The sequence below is a fragment of the Centropristis striata genome, chromosome 1, assembly GCF_030273125.1.
Source record: "Centropristis striata isolate RG_2023a ecotype Rhode Island chromosome 1, C.striata_1.0, whole genome shotgun sequence".
Classification (NCBI taxonomy): domain Eukaryota; kingdom Metazoa; phylum Chordata; class Actinopteri; order Perciformes; family Serranidae; genus Centropristis; species Centropristis striata.
Genome location: NC_081517.1, coordinates 24675297 through 24700725, shown reverse-complemented (window position 1 = coordinate 24700725; position 25429 = coordinate 24675297). Strand labels below are relative to the sequence as shown.

The 25429-nt window shown below is 38.5% G+C and overlaps 1 protein-coding gene across 3 annotated transcripts in view; it reads right to left on the bottom strand.

Moving 5' to 3' along the window:
* Positions 1-25429, bottom strand: part of tenm3 (teneurin transmembrane protein 3) — a 207255-nt gene that overhangs the window by 128990 nt on the left and 52836 nt on the right. For all 3 annotated transcript variants that reach the window (XM_059335424.1, XM_059335432.1, XM_059335440.1), the window contains exon 5: positions 6165-6284. In XM_059335424.1, the coding sequence (XP_059191407.1) occupies positions 6165-6284 (120 nt within the window). The remainder of the gene's footprint in view (positions 1-6164; positions 6285-25429) is intronic.

Sequence of the window (25429 nt, the reverse complement as noted above, 5' to 3'; positions counted from 1 at the left end):
GAGCGACGTTCAGTTGTTTGAGCCGGAGAAAGAATAAATCTCAATCAGAGCTCAACGTAAACACTAGAGAGACATATTAATACCAGGTGTGAATTGGCCAGGTTAAAGCATATTACAGTTTTTCACAACCGCTATGACCCGTTTGTCAGAACCTTAAAAACTTTTTCAAAACTGTTAACGCACATCACACCTGATACACACACTTTTCCAAACAGTTAATTTCATGGTCAAAATCACACAGTGTAACTAAACACAAACACACACTTCCAAAATACAATAATACACTAACACAGTTCACCAAATCCACCAAAACACTGACACACGTTGTCTTCAACAGAAACATTTAGTCAGTCACAGCACAGTGTCATAAAAAACACTGACAACTGATGGAATAACACAAACTCAATCACTTTGTATGTGTCAAATCGACTTTTTTCCTTTTTCTTTTACAATCAACAGATTATTGTATTGATCATACATGTAAATTAACCCTCTGGAGTCTCCAAAAGCTCCAAATCATGACTTCTTCATCATCCAGACTAGAAAACAAAGCAGCATGGAGCCCTACTGTAAATTTACCTCTAAAGTTCTGGCTGTAAACTCCATGAGGCCAGTTTCAGTTTGATGATGATATACCAAGTAAAACTGGAGACAAGGTCAAATATATTTAGTATAAAATGATAGAACTGGATGGAACCCTCTTATGTGTTGTATTTGCGACCTTTGTTCACATTTGCAACATTTACTGTAAAATTCTTTATTGAGCATGATAGTGTTTTGAAAGTAAAAAAAGATTCAAAATCACATTTTATGTTGGACTGAAGGACTAAAAAAGACACAAAATGACTTACAAAGACATGAAAAGACATGAAAATGATTCAAAAATGGACAAAATAGCCCAAGACTCCATAGAGACAATGTTTGTGATGATGTTCTTCATTTTTCATCTGTTGGCCATGAATTTTGTCCCTTTTTTGTACACTCAGTACAGAAAGTGAGCGAGCCGTGTCAGAGCAGCTTTGCAGAATGTTTACATATGAAAGAAGAAGATAGTGAATGACAGGATTTGCAGTAAACACTTTACTGTATTGCAAATGAAAATGACTTACAGTAAAGTAAAGAGGGGAAAAAAAATCAGCTGTCATTCATTACTGTATTGTCAAATAGACAAAAAGAAAAAGGAGCAGAAGCTGTGATCAATGTAATCTACAATCCATTAGTTTCGAACATGAGGTTTTCTGTTTTGACAAACCGTGTGAAAACAATTGAAAATTCACCAGTTAACATCTACTGCTTTGGTCTTGATTGAGCTTGTGTGTAAAAGGAGTTAAAACTAATTTTAAATGTGTAAAATGTGTGTATTTTGTGTCAAAAGAAGAAGAAATGTGTTAATTGTATCGTCCACACAGGCTGATGTTGTGGTAACTGTGTGAAGAGTTTTGAAAAAGCATTAAAAGTATTGAACAACGGGTCATAGCGGTTGTAAAAAACTGTAAGATACAATCTGGACACCCGACACATTTTAATGCCGATATAAATGGAACCTTTTTTTTTATCAGAACACATGTTCTCAGCCCTGTAATATGTGGTTTACACCACATGACTTTCAGTGTCATCAGATCATGACACTGTTCACACTACACAACTTGCTGTCTTGTATTTGGGAGTCTTAAGGTCATTGTGGTTTTTACAGTTTTTTACAACCGCTATGACCTGTTGTTAGATACTTTTAACGCTTTTTCAAAACAACATCAGCCTGTGTGGGCTATACAATTAACACAATTCTTCTTCTTTTGGCACAGAATACACACATTTACATGTTTAAAATAAGTTTTAACCCCTTTTATTCACAAGCTCAATCAAGATCAAAACAGTAGATGTTAACTGGTGAATTTTCAATTGCTTTGTCAAAACAGAAAACCTCACGTTCAAAACTAATGGATTGAAGATCACATTGATCACAGCTTCTGCTCCTTTTTCTTTTTGTATATTTGACAATACAGTAATGAATGACAGCTAAATGCTGATTTTTTTCCTCTTTACTTTAAATAATTTTCATTTGCAATACAGTAAATTGTTTACTGCAAATCCTGTCATTTACTGTCTTCTTCTTTCATAAACATTCTGCAAAGCTGCTCTGACATGACTCAGTCACTTTCTGTACTGAGTGTTCAAATTTCATGCCCAACAAATGAAAAATGAAGAAAATCGTCACAAACATTAATTAACATGTATGATCAATACAATAATCTGTTGATTGTAAAAGAAAAAGGGAAAAAAGTCGATTTGACACATGCCAAGTGATTGAGTTTGTGTTATTCCATCAGTTGTCAGTGCTTTGGTAGATCTGGTCAACTGTGTTAGTGTATTATTGTATTTTGGAAGTGTGTGTCTGTGTTTAGTTACACTGTGTGATTTTGAGCATGAAATTAACTGTTTGGGGAATAGTGTGTTTCAGGTGTGATGTGCGTTAACAGTTTTGAAAAAGTTTTTAAGGTTCTGACAAACGGGTCATAGCGGTTGTAAAAAACTGTAAACTACATTACTGACAGACATCAGGTCACAATTAGAAGGTCTTTCAACAGGAGAAATCCTAATGAGTATGTCTTGTCAAAACACATTTTGCTTGTAAATGTCATCATTGGCTCCAATGTTTAAAAAAAGCCTGATTGCACGTGTCTTTACTATTTATTTCCTCTATAATCTAGGTCCAACAAATGAAACACTCAAAGTAAAGTTCTTGCTGTCATCTTGTTTCCTAAACAAGTAGTTTTTTGCCTACGCATAACCATAGCGTAGGGCTTCCTACGTTTAAAAACTGCCCCCAAGGGGTCCTGGCCAAGTGTCCGTATGTGACGAGCTGGGAATGAGAACGGATTGCACAGGTAACCCTTGCTCCACATTCTCCTCAACCCACGTCTTTTGCTCTTTTTGGCTGTCGCTCCTGAACAGCTATTTAACCTGCTAGATATCTGGTATGCGTCTGTCTCTGCTCCCATGCTTGAACAATCCACACATACCACTTGAGTCTTGATTTGCAAGTGCTGAGCCAATGCCAATTTGCCTTGCTCTGTGGCTTTTGTCAGGTAGCTGCAAAAACTGCCAGCAAGTGGAAAATCAGGCCTGCAGTGTCAACTAGGCTTAAGCTTTTCAAAATAAAGAAGTGATACATTTGGGCACAAAGCAGCCTGGAGCAGGACCATGAAGTAGTGGTCAGTGAAGAAATGTAATCTCTTCCAGACTCCTCTCTGGCCCAGATCTACCCTCAGAATAAGGAAGGCAAGGAGCTGTGTCTGGTAAACATTAACTACATATTTGATAATTTGGCCTTTAATATCAAACTTAAAATGCAAAACAAAACATGCAAAGAAAATGAACAGGGAAAGGTGGTTTGAGTCCAGCTGCCAAAACATCAGGAAGGCATTAGGAAAAGGCTCAAATCAAAAACACAGGCATCCAGGCAGCCAGGAGCTCCGCCTGAGATTCTGTTAGACTCCAAATCAACACAATCAAAACACAGAGCAACAAAAACAACAATATCTACAAAACCAATTACAACTTGAAGAGTATTTTGGGGAAAATAAATCATGTGAAATTTGGAGTGCATTCACCAAAAAATAAAGTTACAAAACATCCATTTAACATGAAGATAAATGGAAAAAATGCATGATAATAAAGTCAATATATAAAAAATACCAATTGGCTATTAAAAAGGACAAACACAAAGATTGCTGCAACCACAGCCCCACTTTCCTCAGTATTTATAATACTGAACTGGTGTTTGTATTTGAACAATCACCAACACAGCAGCTTTTAGTGTTTATGCCCCGCGAAGTGGAACGCCCTGCCTGACACAGTAAAAACAGATTAAAAACCTATCTTTTTTCAACAGCATTCGCTTGAACTGTGTGCGTGCGTGTGTGGTTGTGGGAGTGGGTGTGCATGTGTGAGTAAGTAAGTGTATATGTGGTGAATATGGCATAGCTTGTCTACCTGCACTCTTCAATTAATTCGTAATTGATTTTTTTAATTGTTTGTTCGTTTTTCTTTTCTTTTGTTTTTTAACTGTAATTATGTATATCCATTGTGAAGCACATTGAGTCTGCCTTGTGCATGAAATGCGCTCTATAAATAAAGCTGAATTGAATTGAATCGAACACCAGCTCTCTCTCTATACAGAAAGAGACAGAAATCAAGTTTGTGTTTTTGCAGATGACCAGGTCATACGGTCTCCTACTAAAGACAGTGGATCTTCTCCATCAGCACTATCAAACCTGGGTCTGACAATTAACACAAAGAAGACTGCTATGCTCAAGTTTATTGTTGCCGGCGCCCTCTAGTGGCCGTAGTACTTATGAACAACGCCAAGGTGGATGTGACATAGCAGTGTGTGGAAAAAAAGGGGGAAGTAAGAGAATGTAGTATAAAGCAGGAAAACTTGCTGTCAGGTGGAAGGGGACCCAGGACTTTCACCCAGTAGGCCTATAGCTCCTCTTAGAGTCCCATGGGAAACCAAAAGTAGACAATGTTACAGGGCTGCACTATTATGGCCAAAATGATAACCACGATTATTTTGATCAATATTGTAATCATGATTATTAATCACTATTATTCATCATGTGAGGTAAAAAATCTGTATTTTTATTGCGCTACTTTTAAACAATAAAAAAACAACAATAGGAACAGTTTTTAGTGTCTGGTGCTTGTTGTAAAAAAACAGAGATCACTAAGTGAACACCTCCTGCAGCAGCAGCACATACACACTGTACCGCTACAGAGCTAACTGTTAGCCTATTAGCAATTTGCAGACTGGACGCTAAGGGGTTAACATCCCCTCCGGCTCTGCAGCTGGGAGAGACTGCTGCAGGAGGATTGGGCCGCTTGGACTCGCTCTTAATGAGCCGCTGTCCCCCCGCGGCTATGAAGGTATGAAGGCTCCTTCTCAAAAGGCTTTGTTGTTCACAAGCAGGGATCTGTGCAGGCTATAAATCCAACAATTTAAGAACAACATTTCTCAACGCACAACTGCAAGGAATTAAGGGGTTTCGCCAAAAAGCACAGTTCATTGCTGCATCTACAAATGCTAAGACTCTGCAATGCAAAGTGAATGCAACATAAACAACATTGTGATTGGAACCTGCAACCCTCTTGCTGTGAGACGAAAGTGCTACCACTACACCAAAGTAAAGGATAATGAATAAATAAATACATTTTACAAATATTTCAAAACAAACCTTGATCCCAACGTATTGCAGATCTATAGTCATTTTCAGAAGGACCTGGGTTCATTCAAACATATTGCTGTTGTTATGATTGAAAAACACAATAACTCACTATTCTTCTGATCTGAAACAGAAGCTCACATCTCAGAAAAACAAAGCAAGTCAGAAACTCTTTAACATCTGACACTCTGCAGACTGGCAGATGGCAATATCAGGAAGTAACACTGCAGGCTATACTGTGAAAGGATGTGTTCATTTTAGCTTTATTCTGTTCAAATTACCTGACAGAATGGAGAGGGAGTGTTTATCGGCAAGCATCTCTGCTAAAATCAAACTCACTGATTATGTAAAATAACTTTGCAGGGAACACAATGCCAGAAAGATCATGTTTTTTAAATTTACATATCAGACTACATAAATCAATATTAAGACGGTGTATTCTCATTAATTATGCAGATATGTTCATAGTAAATGTACTTTACATGTCAACCCAGCCTCCAGATTCTACGATAGCGAAGCAATCTGTAAAACTGCCCACATCCATGACCTCTGCACTTTTACTTTTGCTGCAATAAATCAATATCACCACTTCTTGCATTGGCAATGAACACAAATCAAAATATTTTATAGGTGGTATATGAATATAATTATTATAAGACGGGGTGGTTCGCAGTGCTGCAGTATGAGGATGTGTGAAATTAAAATACTCCACGAGCTGAGGATCCCTCAGACACCTTAAGTAATTTCAATATTTCAGTTTGAAGCTCCAGGGCTTTCTCCTTCCTGTGTCACAAACATTTCTGGTCTAGAAAGAGAAACTAACTGGAGCAAACAGTTAAAGTTAAACTTCTAACTGGAAGAAGTTTTGACACATTTTCTCATATTCGTTGTTGCTTTTCCTGTCAGAAAAAAGGACAAAAAAGGGTTAAAGTGGGAACTCACCATTGTCTGTAGACACCATAAAGGTGTTGGGAGTTGTATCTCTTCCTCCTCCTCCATTTTCAAATGCTCCATATCCTTCACTCTCCTGAAGCTGCCAGTTTAGACCAAACAGGTGCATAGCTAAAGAAGAGGGGGAGGAGGAAAATATTTCAGTGTGATTTGGAAAGATGACATCTATGATCTTCAAGGTACATGCATTAAGTGGTCTACCACACACACACACAGACACACACAGACACACACACACACACACACACACACACACACACACACACACACACACACACACAATCAATCAATCAGACTTTATTTGTATAGCACTTTTCATACAAGAGAGATGCAACACAAAGTGCTTTACATAAAAAAGAGAAAGTAATAATAATAATAATAATAATAATAATAATAACAAAAGATAGAAACAAACAAACAAACAAATAAAAAATAAAGTTAGGTAGGATAAAATAAAATTTAAATAAATAATAATAACAATAAAAAGTAAAAAAAAAAACGCTAGATAAAAAAGATAAAAACAATAAATAAATAATTAAGAAGTAGAGCATGATTATATGTATGTATATATATATATATATATATATATATATATATATATATATATATTTAAATAGCAGCAAATAAATAAATGAAAGAGAAGATGTTATAACACTAAGATGCATGAGCAGAAAAATCTTTTAAAAAAAGCCAAATTAAAAAGATAAGTCTTCAGTTTGCTCCTAAAGCTATGAACCATCTCTGCTGGCCTCAGGTCTTCAGGAGGCTGTTCCACAAACGTGGAGCACAGTGAGGGTTCTCTAGGGTTCATAGGATAAAAGTAAATCAGATAAATAGGCTGGACTAAGACCATTATGAGATTTATAAAACAAGCACGTATAGATATACACACACACACACTGAAGCCTTTGTGAAATATAAATCCACCATTACAACCAATTTTGTTAATTCCCTCCTTCTCTCACTGACACGTACCAGTGGAGTGTGTTGTGCAGCTAATCACAACTGAGATGTATCTTTTGAGGCCAGAAAACACCCACAATGGTGTAAACATCCACAACTATGAAGTCAATTTTTATTCATCACACACCTCCCTCCTTAAACTTCCATTCACTCCTATATTCTGCATGTGTTTCTGAATAATGCTGACTGTCTGTGATGAACTGCAGAGCTGATGTGGCATTTTACAAAATGAAGCAGCAAAGAGTGAATATGGTTTTCTGCTTTGCCTTGTCAATCCAGCAACATTACATACTGCAATTTAATAATGTCGGCTGGTGTCTAGGTTTACACTTGAAATATCCATATTACACAGAACATCCACTGTTTCTAACCTCCTTCTTTTGGATTCAGGCAAAAAATTTTAAAAGATATTCAACACAAATTGGCCAAAAAAGTCTGAATAACTACTGAGAGCAATAAAAGCAAATGAGTCCTACAGCACAAGATAGCCACTTGTAAAAAAAAACCCCAACAAAAACAAACAGATAATATTCTATGCAAGGTAGAATTAAGTGTTTAAATATCCAGGTGTGCCTGTCATGAATGTGAAAAGTAACTGTTTATACCGATGTACATTGATGTATGTCTGGTGAAGCTAAGATCATATAAGTTAGTGAAAGCTATTATTTGTGAGCTTCAGAAAAATGGGCAGTCACTGTTGAGCTCCATATATGAACCACTTGAGAAATTAATTTTCATTCATTCACTCCACTGAAGTTTCAGAAATTCCTTACTGCACATGAAGAGTTTTAAGCCCGAAAGTAAGCCAACCAACTACACCATTACCCTATAACCATTCTGCTGGGAAGACTGGACCATGAGAGGTGTCCCCTACTACTACAGGTGTAGCATTCCTGTTTTCTAGGTGTGCCAACCAGCATTATCCTTAGTGTAAGCCACTAAACCAGACCTGGGCATTGGGCGACCCGCGGGCCACATCCTGCCCATTGCCTGTCCTGGTCCGGCCCGCGAGGTTACCCAGAAAATCAATACAACCGCAGTGCTTTTATTTTGAAGGCGGTTTACATATGTCTGCCTACAAAGAAACACGTTCCACTAAATAAACTGAGTTACCTCGGTACCTTGTCAAAAACACGTGTTTTTTTTGCATGAAGTTAATAAATTACTGGTTTACTGTATAACATACATGCTCTATATTGTTTTTCTGGTCTGATTGTATGTTTAGTAGCATTCCTGGCTGAATGACGGTCAACTCTTTAACTGATAGTTCACAAGATTTATTTAAAAAACGTAGCTCCATGAAAATAAAAATAAGACATTCCTTGGTCACCTTGTGAACAATAACAAACAATAGCATTAGCACTTGAGCTAACAAGCACTTTTACTAAGTGAAGACAACAAATATAGCCACTAATATATATGACAGAAGATAATAAACTTTAACAACCTTGTCTCCCTGTCAACCAGCCACTATAGAAGCCTTTTTCATACTTTATATCAACTTTATATGAATTACCATTCGTTTTTCATTTAACCATTCCACCTGTTATTTCCTGTCACTACCTTTCAAAATGATAGCACCAGTTTCACACTGGACGGCACCTTTTCAAAATAAAAGCATCACAGCATTTTAAAACACCTAGAAAATTTACAAACATGAAAAACAAGCTTATATAATACAAAAACACCAATAGGAACCTTGCTAAAGGTAATTTTAGAAGAACCCTTATTCTCCTTTCCAATAATTCATTAAAAATGTGCAATGATTAACATGGAATAGTGGCTAGAATCTCTTAGAAAATGAGAGGCACCAAATTTAGGCTTTTAGGGTAAACAATTATCCGGGGGAGCAGGCTCCAGGACCCCTCTACTAAGTTAACAGTTACAAAGTAACAAGTACTAGGACAACGAAATTCAACAAATTGCTGAAAACACATTCAGTTACCAGTGCTATAGCCTTTTTTTTTTGGACCGCCATCTAGTGGGGTCAAAAAGTAAAGCAAATGGTTCATGGAACTTCATTGTCCCTTCACTAATTAGCAGTCTACATCTGGTGAGTCAGATTTGGAGGACATTAATGGATGTGTTAGTGACAAATGGCAAATGTATGTAATAAGATGAGATCCAACTTTATTGTCATTGAACAGAGTAACAAGTACTAGGACAACGGAATGACCATAATAAGGGGTCTCGTAATGCCCTAATAACTGTGAATATATATGCTGTATACGTACATATACCACACATCATGACATGGCCTGCTAAGTCACACTAATGTGAACAAATAACAAAGACAAATACAATACAGAAATAATAATAAAGTGAGAATAAAAATAACATAAAATGTAAGTTGAAAAGCCTGAAGTTGGAAATGGATGTCTTACATAAGCAAAAGTTGTATGTGTGGATGGGGGAAGGTGAGAAGGAGGCTGAAGACTGGCATCTGGCAAACCTTGATAACAAATCTAAGTTGCTGCCTCAAGCTTGAAACTTCTCAAGTCCGTGCCATTCCTGTGTTCTGTCTGACACTGCCAAAGTCAGAACTGATGAAAACTGAAGTCACAAAAAGCAAAGTGCCATTGCAGCTTAAGTCAGAACTGTAAACAGAAGGTTCCATAACTCTGCTGCCTGCTGAGAGAAAGAGAGAAATGGCCGAGCCCCGCTGCTCTGTAGGATCCGATCCATCCCAGGAATGCGAGAGCAAGTCACGCATGGGCCGACTGCATCGTTCACCTCTCTCTCCACTCCCACCATCCAACTCAGTACAGGAAGCATTCCTTTCCTTTGATTGATATTGATGCTCTAGCACCAGAACGATTAAGGAATGCTAGGTGAGAAGTAAGGTACTCTTTTACGTCATTGTAACTGGAGAGTCGCCAGTTCGAATCCCGGTACTGACAGGTTAAGGACTGAAGTGCCCTTGAGCAAGGCACCTAACCCCCCTGCACAGCTCCCCGGGCGCAGTAATGTGCTGCCCACTGCTCCTTGCATGGTGTGTTCACTTGTGTGTAAATAGGATGGGTTAAATGCAGAGGTTGCATTTTTAATAAAAGTAATTAATCTTAATCTAATCTTAAATACAAATCAAGGCATTAATGTCACACATGCTCTAGGTTTGTTTTGTTTCTAACCCTACCTCCTTTCAGTGTCACTTACAGTACTATAAGTGACACCGAATTTATCTACAGAATAATCAATATTTGAATGCATTACATAACTTGAGAGCCTTACTGCATTATATTTCATTATATTTTTATATTTTGAATTGTCACTTAGCTCCTGAATTTGTGTTTTCCTGCATGAATAAAGACGTTTCCTCCATAAATTGGTACACAGATCCTCCCAACATAGCAAATCCCAATTCAACCTGCCTACCAGTACATTCTAATTAATGAAACAATCAGTGTCTTGTACACTGTAAATCTACACAACACAGGCATGGCATGACAACTGAAAAATTGAGGATTTGCTCAATAATAGGAAGACAGGATTTCCCGATCTTTAAAATGTAAGTAAAGATACGGCAAGCAGTTAGGATATGTTTCTGTAACGAGGCCCCTGGTATGTAACAGACTGTAGAAGGCACTGCTTAATGATTTTAGACATAAGAAGGAAATTCCTACTGGGTGCATCATACATAACAAAAAAGTTGAAATTGTTTCATCATACAAATACTTGGGGACCTTTTTTGACGACCATCTCAAATTTGATGTGAACAGAGATTTGATAGTAAAGCGAGGACAACAGAGAATTCGTCTTCTCAGGAAACTAAATTCTCTCTCTGTCAGGCCTGTTATACTCTAGTCGTTTTTATCAAGCATTTATTGAGTCTTATGTGTTTTTCCTTTATCTGTTGGTTTCATTGTCTTTCAGTCAAAGACAGAAACAGCCTGACTAGTATTGTGAAGTCCTGCTCTAAGATTACCAGAGTAAAACTAAGAGACTTAAGTTCCTTTTGCAACCAGCAAATCCTCCGTAAAGCAGAGTGCATTTAGCCTCCCCGAGCCGAGCCATGGTGGCTGAATTCTCTCTGTTACCTTCAGGGCGCTGTTATGCCCTTCCTAGGTGTAAAACAAATCGCTTCTCCAAATCATTCGTCCCCCTTGCACTATGACTTTTAAATTCTTCATAGGGTTTTTATTTTTTATTTTATTTCCCTTATTTCTTAAATTCTTAAAGCAATGTGGCTTATAAATAATCTGTATGCAGTAGGCTATCACAGGCTTTTATAATGTGTCCATTCTAAGCTCCATGTTGTCTGATGTGTGTTGTGTCGACTATTTATGTATTGACTATTATACTATATACTATTTGTTGTGGGCCATGTGGGCCGTATGAACCACGACAACCTGTTGCTCAAAATGAATTGCACCTTGTGGGATTAATAAAGTTGTTTGAATTGAATTGAATTAATGATAAGGGGATTTTGAAGCCCACTACCAACATAAGCGAGTGACAAAGTGATAGCTGCTAACATGTGCCAATATTTAATGTTCTCCATTTAGATAATTTTCACACCAGCCAAAACACACAAGCAAAACAGAGAATAAGTGTGTCAGGCTAATATGTTTAAGAGCATCTAAAAAACACACAGAATACCATGGGACACTGAAATAAAACAAACAAATCCAAAGTTAGATGTTGAATATGTGAGGAGACTCACGTCCCATGGCGGTGCCTGGCAGTGTCTGACACACTGATGCTATAAACAGGTATCAGAGCAGTTACCTGTTTGGTTTGGTTAAAAAAGGAAGAACACATAGAGGAGTCTGGACTGGATCCCTCACACAGGACATATTAGAGAGAGTTGTGTCAAGGACCAATTACTGATTCAACATGGGAACATTTAGTGAGAGAACCCCGCCCAACACACACACTGATCAGACTCACACATATACACTTCTCTGCCTCATTAAATTAGAACCGTGCTGTGCTAGCACATTATCCACAACCCCTCCTGGTGAGGACAGGAGCAAAGGGTCATGGGAGAGTGCTGGCTAATCGACAGGAGCCTGTGTGTGTGTGTGTGTGTGTGTGTGTGTGTGTGTGTGTGGATGAGGATTAATGGCCATGGTAAAAGACTCTCCAACAGAACCTTTTTTCAGAAATTAACTGAACATTCCACAGAAAATTAGTTGTGGATTTAAGGATAGAAAAATGTCCTTAATTAGCCTGAAAACTATAAAATCTTCTAGATTCTTATTTTCTTATTACACGAAGGTCATGGTATTACATCAAGGGTAATTTGGCATCAACTAAATATCCATCTATCCTAGACCCAAGGTGGACAGTTAAATTGATTCAAATAACCTGTTGTGAGGTTTCTGTCAAAGCCCCAATATTTTCTATTCTTCATAAATATTCATGATTTTGAAGCCCTGATGAGAAGGCAGCGCAGGAAACCATCCTGTGGAAGCTGTTTTTGGAAAAATTCCATGCAGCAGGAAACTACTTGGATCGATGGAAGACGAACTATCCTACTGTGTTCAAAGCAGGACTGGAATCAACTGAGCTATAGCGCACAGTGTCAGCCCTCACTACGTCTCCAAACTGATCCCAGTTCAGCCCTGCTAATCACACACACACACACACCCACGAGTTATGTTAAGAACATAACAGAGGGAACTGTGACACTTCTTTTCATGTTTAAGTAACAGTACTGTGTTCACAGGTGTTGAAGATGACTCATCCTTTGAACAATGTGCAGCAACTATAAATGACAGAAGAAGAAACATGAAAGACTCATTTTCCCATATGCAAAGAAACTGCATTCTAAAAAATGTTTTAAGGGGAAACATTTTTAACAAGTTGTCCAACATGAACAGCAGAATAGGTCGTGTGTCAGCACTAGGGTTGTCAAAAGTATCGATACGAGTATCTGAAGCTTGTTATCATAGTTGCAGTTTCTTTTTGCACAACTGTTTTTTATTATAAATATTTAACCTGTGGTTCTGTTAATTTTACATGTTGCATTTTTCTTGTTAATAAAAATATTTCTGTTAAATTTTGGGGTCTTTGTTTTTATCCTTGTGGTATCGAAAATGGTATCGGGTATCAAATATTTTCCTGAGTATCGGTATCGAGTTGAAAATTTTAGTATCGTGACAACCCTAGTCAGCACAACAACTTACGGCGCGTAGGCACGCAGTGCGGTTCACGGCATGTATGAACGTATCGCGGCACAACGGCACATTCTAAAAATAGCACACACGGACGTTTTGTTTTCCTGGGTGAAAGTTCACCTTTATTGACATGTTTGACGGAGAACAGGCTGCTTTTCCTGCTTTAAACAACAACAACATTGTCATCTGAAACAAAACTAAAGAAAGATATTTTTCAACAGAATCTGAAATTGTAAAACTCTCAGTTTGGTTAGGTTTGGGCACCAAAACTACTTGGCTATGTCTAGTAAAGTGTTGTATCTTTATTTAATTGACATAGTTATTCATTTAATAGTTAATTAATGAGTAATTCATGTGTAATACATTTAGTTTAAAAGGTTAAAAAGGGATAAAATATCTACAAGGAGTCATTAATTTAATTGTGTTTACGCAAGTTAAAATAATGTGTACAGTGACTCATACAGACCACAAGGTGGCACTAGCGTTCTACTCTAGAGTAACAGGTTAAGAGGAAGTGTTGGTTTTGGAGAAGAAGTAAAAAAACAACAACAATGTTTTCATTTTTTCCTCTGTAATACTGCACGTTTGTTCAGTAAAAGTTAAAACGAAGAAAAGGAGTCTCCGGCCGTTTTTACAGGAACTACAGTTAAGTCCCCACAAAAAGGTCATGGCTCGGGTTGAATAAATCCATCTGTTATGTAACTGGATTAGGTTTAGCCAATAAAACTACAGGGCTAGTTTTACTAAAAGCCCTGTGTTTCTTTGACTATCTATACATCCTATACATACCCTATACACCCTGGTTTGAAAACATATCACTAATGCAACTTTTTGTGTGGCCAGATGATGCTTTGCATAAATACCACTGTGTCCATGCTATTTTACAAACTACTGACAAATACATAAGGGATTATGATCATCTAACAATAGATATAAATCATTATGCTGTATGATTATGTCCCAAAATAATAATAGATCCATGGTAATATATTGTAGGCCTGTATGCAAATGTTGCAAATGCATGAGTACAAACTAATTCCTGGAATTATAGAAACAAAGCACTTTATTCCCTCTGTGAAACTAGTTTGACTCACACTGATGAGAATAGTCTGATTAAGTGCTTTTAGAAGTGGGTGTAGAAAAAAATGCTTTTTTGTGATAAGTACTGGACCAAACAAGACTTGAATTAATTAATTTTACAGAATCATTAAAAATCAGCACACCCCAGTGGGAGTCAAAAAAACACATTCACTGTAATGGGTTTAGTGAATGGGAGTGGACTAGGTCTCATAGCCGCTGAGTGTGTGTTCGATGCAGGGCCTTGTTTTATGGAGAACACCATGCCTCAATTACTCACAGGGGGAGGTTTTATGTGTGTATGTGTGTGTCTCCATTAACACAGTGTTGGCTTTTAGCATATAAACTCAGTGACTAGAAAAAACAGCAACTCTGGAGCAGTCCTTGATATTTGCATATGTGTTACTACAGGCGCATGCATGCAGCAACTAGTCCATTCCCACGTGTTTTGCATGTAAACTAATTCTGAAAGTTTAATTCAGAATTAGTCTCACATAGCCATATCTCCACAGCACTGTGTCAGCGCTGGAGGATGGCCTAGCTTTCTGAAGAAGGAAAACCCTGGTTGCTTTGTATTTCTATTGTATTCTTGAAGGTCTGAGCAGCAAGGCCACAGAGCTGTTGGACATCTGCAAAACTTCTTCAATATTTTTCCATCCCTGTTTCAGACATTCACTTCACTGTGAACATGTGCTGGCCATTTTACATGTGGGCTTGTTAGAATAGAACCCACAGATGTTCTCCCATAAAGGTCAAACCAAAAATCAAAATAGATTATTTATTTTCATTTCCACAACGCTAAAACACAGTGGCCCTCATTCATCAAATGAGCATAGAAACGATCGCAGATCTGAGTGTATATTTGGTCTTACGACAGGGTTCACGTATGATTTATCAAACGATCATATCTCTCCACAGCGTAAAAATGATCGGCTGTTGATAAATGTGGCGGCTGGAAACAAGCGACATTTAAATACCACGCCCTAATTTATATAATATATATATAATATATACCTGATTCAGATGGCTCGCCTTCAGAGTTTACGACACCGAAGGACGCAATACGGTCAAAAAAAGGATTTTTCCCCCTGAAGTCAACTTTATTAGCAAAGTGCACCATTACAAATAACAACAGGAGTGAAATAGACATATTACAGAAATATGCAGCGACAGAGGTTTATGAAATAAAAGTACTTATAGGTATAAACTCAAAAAAGTTCAGTGAATATTTTACATTTGGAGCACAAACTTAAAAGTTTTCACAGGAGACGCTGACGTTCCGGTGTCCGAGCCGGTTAACGGTAAACATTTAATAGCAGAAGACAACAACATTTAATATCCTCGGCTAGTATTCTGTTTAAAGAATGTCACGGTCGCAGGGTGTTTTATTTTATTTTTTTTACTTATTTTTTTTTTTAAAGATTTTTTTTTGGCATTTTTAATGCTTTATTTGATAGAGACAGATAGAAAGGGGGAGACAGAGGGGAAGACATGCAGCAAAGGGACCTCAGGCCAGATTCGAACCCGGGTCCGCTGCAGCAAGCACACGGCCATGTGGTAAGCGCTCTACCAGTGTGAGCCACCAGGACGCCCCCAGGGTGTTTTATTTTTAATGAGGTTTTAATGATAAATGATGTAGCCTAAACATGTTTTGGTTTGTCACCATTAAAAAGATCAATTCTCAGACTCAGACGTGTGGACTTCACGCTGACTCAAACCTGCGTACACGAGCTGGGAGCAGACGGAGATCTGATCGTATCCTCCGCTAACTTCCGAAGTGATAAATGCCGAGCCTTGCGTAGAAATGATCGTACGCCCACTTCACGCTCACTTTCTGTTGTATGCTTGTTTGGTAAATGAGGGCCAATGATTGTAAAATATAATTAGAATGCACAATAAAGAAAAGGCTGAAGCACACACAAGGTTTTAAATAGTCATTAGAAACAGAAATTCACCAATGACCAGTGTGTGTGTTGTCTTGTACTTAGAACGTAGTAAGGACCTGAACAACTTTGTGAACAATGGAGTGAGGACATTTTTGTAAAGAGAGGATATGTTGGCCAATCTTTACTTCTTCAAAGGCCTATTAGTTCATGGTAAGGGGCTTGGAAATGAATTATGTATTATGAGTGTTCTCACAAAGATAGAAGAACAAGGATGTATGTGTTTGTGAGTATTTGGCGAGAATATTTGTATATTTGAATCATAATGAATGAAAAAAACTCCTCAAAACTAACCTTCTTTCTAACAATCTTACACGAGGTAGCCTGTGAGACACACACACACACACACACACACACACACACACACACACACAAATGTACCCCTACACACAGTGATTAGCCAGTGGCAAGAGATCTCTAAGTCCAAGGACCATCTGAGCACCAATCACAATTACCCCTTTTCATTGTGGAAATCAATGACCTTCACAAAAAACACCACTCTTCTTCCCCTCTGACTCTTTTCTCTACAATTTCTTCCTTTCTATTCCTCCCAAGGCTTTTTAAAAAAGAATATCACTCACACACAATCTAACACGAAGAAAACTGCCCTGACGCTTCGAAAGCAATGCAGGGGAGAAGAAAAAGCACTGAAGTATTTTTTATGGCTACAGGTCTAAATGTGAGGCTTCCATTAGGATTTTAAAGGCTCATACGGATTTGTTTGTCTTCTTTTTTTTTTCATATATATCTTTATTGGGTTATCAGGACATAATACATATTCAATCAGGAAAGGTACAATTCACCCATTTTTCCCCCTTTTAGAACAACCCCCCGCCCCCCGAACCAGAGAGTTACATTCACATAAAATAAGCAAAAAACTATAAATAGTAATGATAATGAGAAAATACAACTCTCTCCCCCTCAAAGAAAAACAGGAGGGGTGAACGGTAGCCAAATAAACAATAAAAAAATAAAATAAAAAACAAAACAAAAATAAAAGTAAAAATATACATATATACATACACACATATACATACACATAAAACCAAACAAATAATAATAATACTAAATAATAAAATAAAATAAAAAGGGAAATTTAGAGGAGATATACAGAATGCTTAGAAAAAACAAACAAAATAGCTATAACAATTTGTATATGTTGTGCCTTGAGTTTGACCACCAAATCAGTTTACTAAAAACAATTACTGGCCATTTAAAAGTTATATCAATTTATCTTAATTAGAACCATCTATGTTAATCATCTAACAATGAAATAGACTCAATTAGGGAAAGAATGGGATTCCAAGTTTTATAAAAGTTGTCGGAGCACCCCCTAATACTGAACTTGATTTTTTCTAAGTGTAGAAATGACATTAGATCCTTTAGCCAAGAGTTAGGGGAGGGAGGATTCTTATCCTTCCAATGAAGTAAGATACGTCTGCGGGCTACCAGAGATGCAAAAGCAATTGAGTTGTTTTCCCTGTTGGTGAAGTGGGTGTAATTTTTAGGCACTCCAAAGATGGAGGTTAAAGAGCTGGAAGGTATCGGCTTGTTTAAAGCTTTTGAAAAAGTATTGTAGAAAGAGGACCAGAATGAGCTTAGTCTCGGACAGGAAAAAAACATGTGTGTATGACTAGCTGGTGACAGAGAGCATCTGTCACATGTATCGCTTGTATTAAAAAGTTTTTTAAGTTTAGCTTTGGAAAAATGTATCCTGTGTAGGACCTTGAACTGAATTAATGTCAGACTGGCACAAGATGAGGTGGAGTTAACCCTGTCAAGGGCCCTTTGCCACCATTCGTCTGACAAGGTACAACCTAGCTCCTTTTCCCATGAATTCCTAGTTGCCAGTGGGGATGATAGTGATGACATGATTAATTTTACCGCAATTGAAATGAATCCACGGACCACAGGAAGAGAAAGAATCACATCAATAAGAGTACGAGGTGGTTTGTGGGGAAAATTGGGAAAATTACAACGGACAAAATCTCTGGTTTGAAAATATCTAAATAAATTAGATTGTGGAAGGGCAAATTTAATTCGGAGGTTCTCAAAGGAGGTAAAAATGTCCACATCAAAAAGCTGATCAAAATTCACCAGCCCTTTGTCTTTCCACCGATTGTAAGTTGAGTCAAGTGCCGCGGGTGGAAATAAATGGTTTTCACAAAAGGGCATTAGTAGAGAAAGAGAAGTGATTTTAAAATGCCGTTTAAACTGTTTCAGGATTTTTATAGTAGACAAAACAATTGGGTTGGAGATGACTTTAGTAGGGGGTACATTTAAAGGGGCACATATTAAAGCTGATAAAGAGATAGGGTTACAAGAGTAGGCTTCCATCTGACACCAGTCTGTGCTGGGGAAGTTGTGCCAGGTATAGACTTTTTGAATGTTGGCTGCCCAATAGTATGCCCTGAAGTCCGGCAGAGCAAGGCCACCCTCATCTTTGGCTCTTTGCAAAACTGAGTACTTTGCCCTTGGTGTCTTTCCTGCCCAAATGAAATGTGAAATAATCTTATCCAACTCTTTGAAAAATGATTTGGGCAGGTAAATAGGTAGGCACTGAAAAATAAATAAAAATTTTGGTAGGACATTCATTTTAATAGAGTTGATTCTACCTAGAAGCGACAATGGGAGGGTATTCCAGCGTAGCAGATCTGACTTAACCTTTCTGACCAGTTCTGCAATGTTATGTTTATACAGTAAAGGAAGACTATTTAAGACATTAATGCCTAAATATTGAAAACTAGAAGAGGCTAAGCGAAATGGTAGTGTCTGAGCCGGGATCTGTTTTGCTGCATCGTTGAGAGGGAAGCATTCACTTTTATTAATGTTTAATTTATAACCAGAAAAGGAACCAAATGTGTGTAAAATGTCCAGAATCTTGTCAATGCAGACATTGGGGTTAGAGACATAGAGTAAGAGGTCATCGGCATAAAGCGATACTCTGTGCTCAGTCCCATTCCTATAGACACCGGTAAAGAGCTGTGAGCTCCTAAGGGCAATGGAAAGCGGTTCAATCGCAATGGCGAACAGCAATGGTGATAGCGGACATCCTTGGCGGCAGCCGCGTGTTAAAGGAAAGAAATTTGACTGTGTCAAGTTAGTCCTTACACTAGCAATTGGGGTGCAGTATAGCAGTTTAATCCACGAGATAAAATTTTTACCAAAACCAAACCTATTTAGAACTGAAAATAAATAATTCCACTCCACTCTGTCAAAAGCCTTTTCGGCATCCATAGAAATTACCATTTCAGGGTCTTGTGATTCAGGTTTTGACAGTATTATGTTGAGCAGACGGCGTATATTTGAGGATAACTGTCTGCCCCTTATAAAACCAGTCTGGTCTTTTGAGATAATGTTTAGTAGGCAGGGGTCGAGGCGTCCAGCAAGGGTCTTAGCCAGTAGCTTAATATCACTGTTGAGCAAACTGACGGGACGCCAGCTGCTGCAATCTTCAAGGTTTTTATTTTTCTTTGGGATGAGTGATATTGACGCTTGAGTTAAGGACAAAGGAAGGGTGCCGAGCTCAAAGGAGTCGTTAAACATATCCAATAGCAGGGGCGTGAGTTGATCAGAAAATTTCTGGTAAAATTCAGATGGGAAACCATCTAGGCCTGGTGCCTTGCCGCTTTGCATTAATTTAAGGCTGGCTTTCACCTCTTCCAAGCTGAGAGGAGCATCAAGGGTATTTTTAGAATTAGTATCAATTAAAGGGAAGACTAAGTTCTCTAAGAATTTGTTCATTGAGGTAGTGTCTGATGAGGCTTCAGATTTATATAAATCAGAATAATATGAAGCAAAAATATTATTTATCTCGGTTGGGTCTGTAACTAAAGTCTGGGGGTTCTTACGAATTTGTGCGATGAATTGGGAAGCGGAATGATGTTTTAGTTGCCTTGCTAGTAACCGACTTGCCTTGTTTCCATATTCATAATACGTGCCCTTTGTACGTCTTAAAAGAAACTCGGCCTTGTTTGTGGAAATGAGGTCAAATTCAGTCTGTAATTTAAGTCTCTCCATCTGGAGAGTGGGATTGGCTGAAATGGAGTGTTTTCTGTCAATTTGAAGAATTGCTTCCATCAGTTCAAGTTTTCTTTGTTTTTCCTCTTTTCGTATCCTTGCACTATATGAGATAATCTCTCCACGTATTACTGCTTTGAAAGTTTCCCATAGGAGAGAAGGTGATGTAGAATCAGATTTGTTATTTTCGAGAAAGCATGAAATCTTGTCAGAAATAAATTCACAAAATTTGTCAGATGATAATAGCCCGGTGTTTAATCTCCAGGTAGAGTGGCTTTTGGTTTTAGGGACAAGTGCTAAGTCTAATAAGAGGGGGGCATGATCTGAAATAACTATCGATGAGTATTCACATTGTTTCACTGAGGGTAATAAAATCTTATCAAGAAAAAAGTAGTCGATTCGAGAATACGTTTGATGAACTTGAGAATAGAATGAAAACTCTTTTGCTGTTGGGTGGTAGAAACGCCACACGTCCACACTGCCAATTTGATCTGTGAATACAGACAAACATTTAGCTGCTTTGGATTGAGTCAATTTTCTTGAACACGATCTGTCAAGTGTGGGATTGACAGATAAGTTAAGGTCCCCACCAAAGATAAGGTGATGTGTATTTAGGCACGGGATGGATGAGAATAGTGAAGACATAAAATTAGGGCAGTCCCAGTTCGGGGCATAAACACACACCAAAATAACAGGAGTTTGGAACAACACACCAACAACAATAATATAACGACCATTGGGATCGGATATAACCTGTTCTGGTGAAAACTGTATTCGCTTGTGCAGTAAAATAGCTGTGCCTCTTGATCGACTATTGAAGTTCGAGTGAAAAACTTGTCCAACCCAGGGTTTGCGTAGTCTGGTATGATCACACAGACGAAGATGAGTTTCTTGTAGAAACGCAATGTCTGTTTTCAAACCCTTAAGGTGTGAAAGTACTTTTGTCCTTTTAATAGGTCCACCAAGTCCCCTAACATTCCAGCTCGTGAACCTGATGGTTCGTAGCATGTCTCTCTGGCTCATGTCTGTCCTAGAATCAGCGCCAAGATATAAAGTTTTGTGTTGCTCTGATGGGATGGTGCCTTAGCCAGGTCTATTAGTAATAGAATGCAAACAGGCAACCACATATACAGTGCCATCGTAAGAGTCTAAAGAAAAAAAAGAGCACTCCTCTACCAAAGACATACAAAAAAAAAAAAAAAAAAAAAAAAGTCCCAAGCAAAACAACAGCAGATGTCCTTAGTGACACCTTCAAGTTCAAAAGAAACTTAAATATTTGTCCTAACCTCATCTTTAACCCCCGATGAGCATGCAGGAACTACTACTTTACACAACCGATAGACTTATAGGAGTCTGCTTCCCTTTGGACTGTGAAAATGTGAACACCTCTGAATTTGGCATTAAACAGCATAAAAACCTTAGTGAACCAGTTTTCCATACTTAACAATAACCAATTGTGCTCTTTATAAGAAAACTTTAAGCAAATGTTTAACAGTGCAATCAAATTTGAAATAACAATTGAATCTTACATACTAGGAGCTTAGTTGTAAGTTTGTAGGTAATCTTAGCAGAAAAAACAGGGCTGAGTCACCCAGCTCCGCCTGTGCCCCTTTAAAGATGTCATGTTTTTACTCACTGCTGAGATCACGGTAGAAACGCTCCGCTTCATCCGCGGAGTCAAATATGCGCGACTGTCCGTTAACAGTGACCCGTAACCGCGCCGGGTAGATCAGCCCGAAGCGTATCCCGTCCTTATAAAGGAGAGACTTCACTTTGTTGAATGATGCCCGTTTCTTGGCGAGTGAGGCGCTGAAATCCTCAAAGATCCTGATGGGATAACCCTGGTAAGAGATGCTCCGTGTTTTCTTCGCCCATAGCAGCACTCGCTCTTTCTGGATGTACCGGTGAAAGCGTACCAGGATGGGCCGGGAGCCCTGTGCCGGCTTCGGCCCCAGACTGCGGTGAGCGCGATCCAGTTCAAAACTTGTATCCAGCAAAGCGTCTCCGGTCACCTCCTGAAACAGCTCAGTCATGAAGAGCCGTGCGTCGGCCCCCTCCGCTCCCTCTGGGACGCCGATCACACGGAGATTCTGCCGTTTGGATCGTGAAACCAAATCCTCGACAGCCAGCTGCAGCTTTTCGTTTATCTGAGTGGTGGTCTCTACCTTGGACTTCAGTGTGTCCACTTCGCGCTGCAGAGTTGTCAGGTCATCTGAGTGGGAGGTGAGGGCTGTTTCCATTGCAGAGATAGTAGCTGTATGTGAGGCTACGGTATCAGCGATCTGCTGAAGAGACGCTTGGATGGGAGCCATGGCAGTATTCAGGGAGGTGGTGAGTTCCCCTGCTACATCTTTGCGTAGTTTCTGGAGTTCCCCGATGAGCATGTCCAGCGTTAGCGGTTGGGCTCCACCTGTTGCTACACTGCTAGCTTCCGCCTTGCTACCGTCTTTATCGTTCGGGCTGAAGTGTTGAGTCAGCTGAGGCTGGCTTTTGCCGCGGGTCCCGTGGGATTTACTCATTTCGGCTCCAAAAATGTTATGCTCAAAAGAAAATACTTCAGAAAGTCTGAGTGTCGATATGTAAAAGTTACAAATGATCAGGGAGCAAACGCCAGGCGTGTGATCACTCTGCCGCCATTACCGGAAGTCTTTGTTTGTCTTCTTAAACTGAAATTTGCAGTCACACGTATGTTGGGCTTATTCTCATGTTTCAAATTCAAATGTGAGTGCCCAGAAACAATGGGTATTCCAAATTGCATTCTCATAAGACATGAAAGAGCGCTTAGACCAAGGGATCTTGAGGGCCACTACTTTTATGCAAATGCATGATGCCTGTTTAAATAAGCTGTTAGCCAGAGGGCCTGCCATGTCCAGAGAGCCCAATGAGCCCAGCATCGTTGAAGAAAATAATGACTTCAGTGGGATTCTTTTAAAATGAATGTGGATGAGTAAGCCTATCACAAAAGTAATGTTTGGAACACCCCAATAAAATTATAATAGAACAACTCAGACGAATAGTGGGCCGGCAAAGCTAACCTATTGTTCATTTTGTGATAAAAGCACCAAATTTAGTACATATGTAGCTTAATATCTTTGGAAAAAGACTGGATATTGGGCCATCGCTTATTCACAATCTGATGACCATGGTTGGCAATTTTCCAAAATGGCGGCCAGCTGTTACAAATAGATTGCACTTGGGCCTCCAAGCTGCTGTTCACATGTTTACAACACCACAAAATGAATTACTAGGGCCAGGACTTTAACGTTAATTAAGATTAATTAATTACACAAAAGTTAACGCGTTAAAAAAATTGACGCATTTTAATCTCACTTATTTTTGCACCGCGGAACGTTTCTCACTGGATGAGTTTCAGGCGGACCAATTATACTGGAGCACCAACTAGCGTTCATGAGTTCAGACAACAACAAACCACAGTGAACATGAAGGAAGAAGCTGATGAGAGCGCTTTGGTTGGCCCCGTGGATGATGGGACATTTTGTTACAAAAAAACAACGGATGGAAGCGTCGATAAGAGCATGGTTGTGTTGCTATGCAACAAGGAATTCACATATCACCGCAGCACATCCAGCCTCAAGTATCACCTCAATGCTAAAATGCGATTAATTTCGATTAATTAATAACAAAGCCTCTAATTAATTAGATTAATTATTTTAATCGAGTCCCGGCCCTATAAATTACATAAAAGTTCAAGTGAAAATATGTTTTTTGACAATGTAAAACAATAACAAATTAAAGAAAATGCAACAAAATGGGGAGATTGCCTCTGCATGTTATAGTAATAAATAAACTCCTTGACGTTCTGATGTTCTGTCCGCGGCACATTGGGCTCATGGGGCTGTAGTGGGCTTCATTTTCACATCATATCTATCTTATCAACTATCTTATGAAAAAAGATCTAAGGAATCCATTTGTAAAAAGCATGCCACGATATCATATCGGGAAGTCGACGTAATATGGTGCAAAGTGAGCCTATTTAAAAAATGGCTGCCATGGCAACCAGGGTCTGAGTTTGTGGACCTAATATCTAGTTTTGTTCCCAATATATTTATCAACACATCTGCTAAATTTGGTGCTTTCATCACAAAATGAACAATTGGTATGCTACATTTAGCTATGCCGCCCCACTATAAGTCTTTTTAGAAGCTTAAAGAAGATTTTAAGAGTTGACAACATCTGTAATTACACTAGCTACACAACATAAGTGCATTCATTCTGCCTTGGGCTGATCAAAATCAAAGCAAAGTTCAGCATTAAGTAAGCATTACAAATGTACTATTTATTCACTAAAGAGACCATATTAATTAAGGGATTTCTTTTAGAAATTCACTGTAATTCATTACATGTTTGATTATGTGAGACATACTAAATATGCTACAGAAGATGATATGTTTTTTTTGTTGGAATAACACATTTCATCACTGACTGTCAGGTTTATCTAAACCTAAATAAACCTGACAATGAGCTCTTTGAGTTATTACTCTGAGAAGATTCCTGCCTTTCATCAGCACCATGAAAGAAAAGTGCACAAAGCATTCCGACAATTTCATGGCCTACATATTTATCTGCCATCACTTTTATGCAGTTTTCTCCTTTTGATGAGAATGACTGAGGTCCTAAATCAATTTTATATTGTTGTTGATTGTTGCAAAAATGTGGTGGAAAAACAGCTTGCTAACCATTCATTATAGCTTATAACCATGTTTCCAAAGAGGATTCCAGCTACAATTTACCGTAAAATCTGCCCAACGTATTAGTCTACAAATTACCTTCAGCACATCCTAGAACATAAGGGTGAGGGAGGGATGAAAAAGGCCTGGAGAAAGGAAAACCCTGGCACTGTGATTATCTGATGGGCACATACCACAAAGTGAAAAGCAACGCATGCAGCAACAAGAGTAAGGACGGCTGATACAGAGAGGGAAGGAAGCTGGACAAGATTGGAAGAGAGATGAGATACGATTAACTGTTGACAAAGCAGGAATAAAAGTCTCAGTGTTCCTGCACCTGGGCCAAACACACCCGTCAAACTAATGTGACTCTCTATTCATTCTTTTTCTGTTTTTTTCCATTTCAAAACCAAGTTGAAAAATAAACAATCACAAAAAAACCC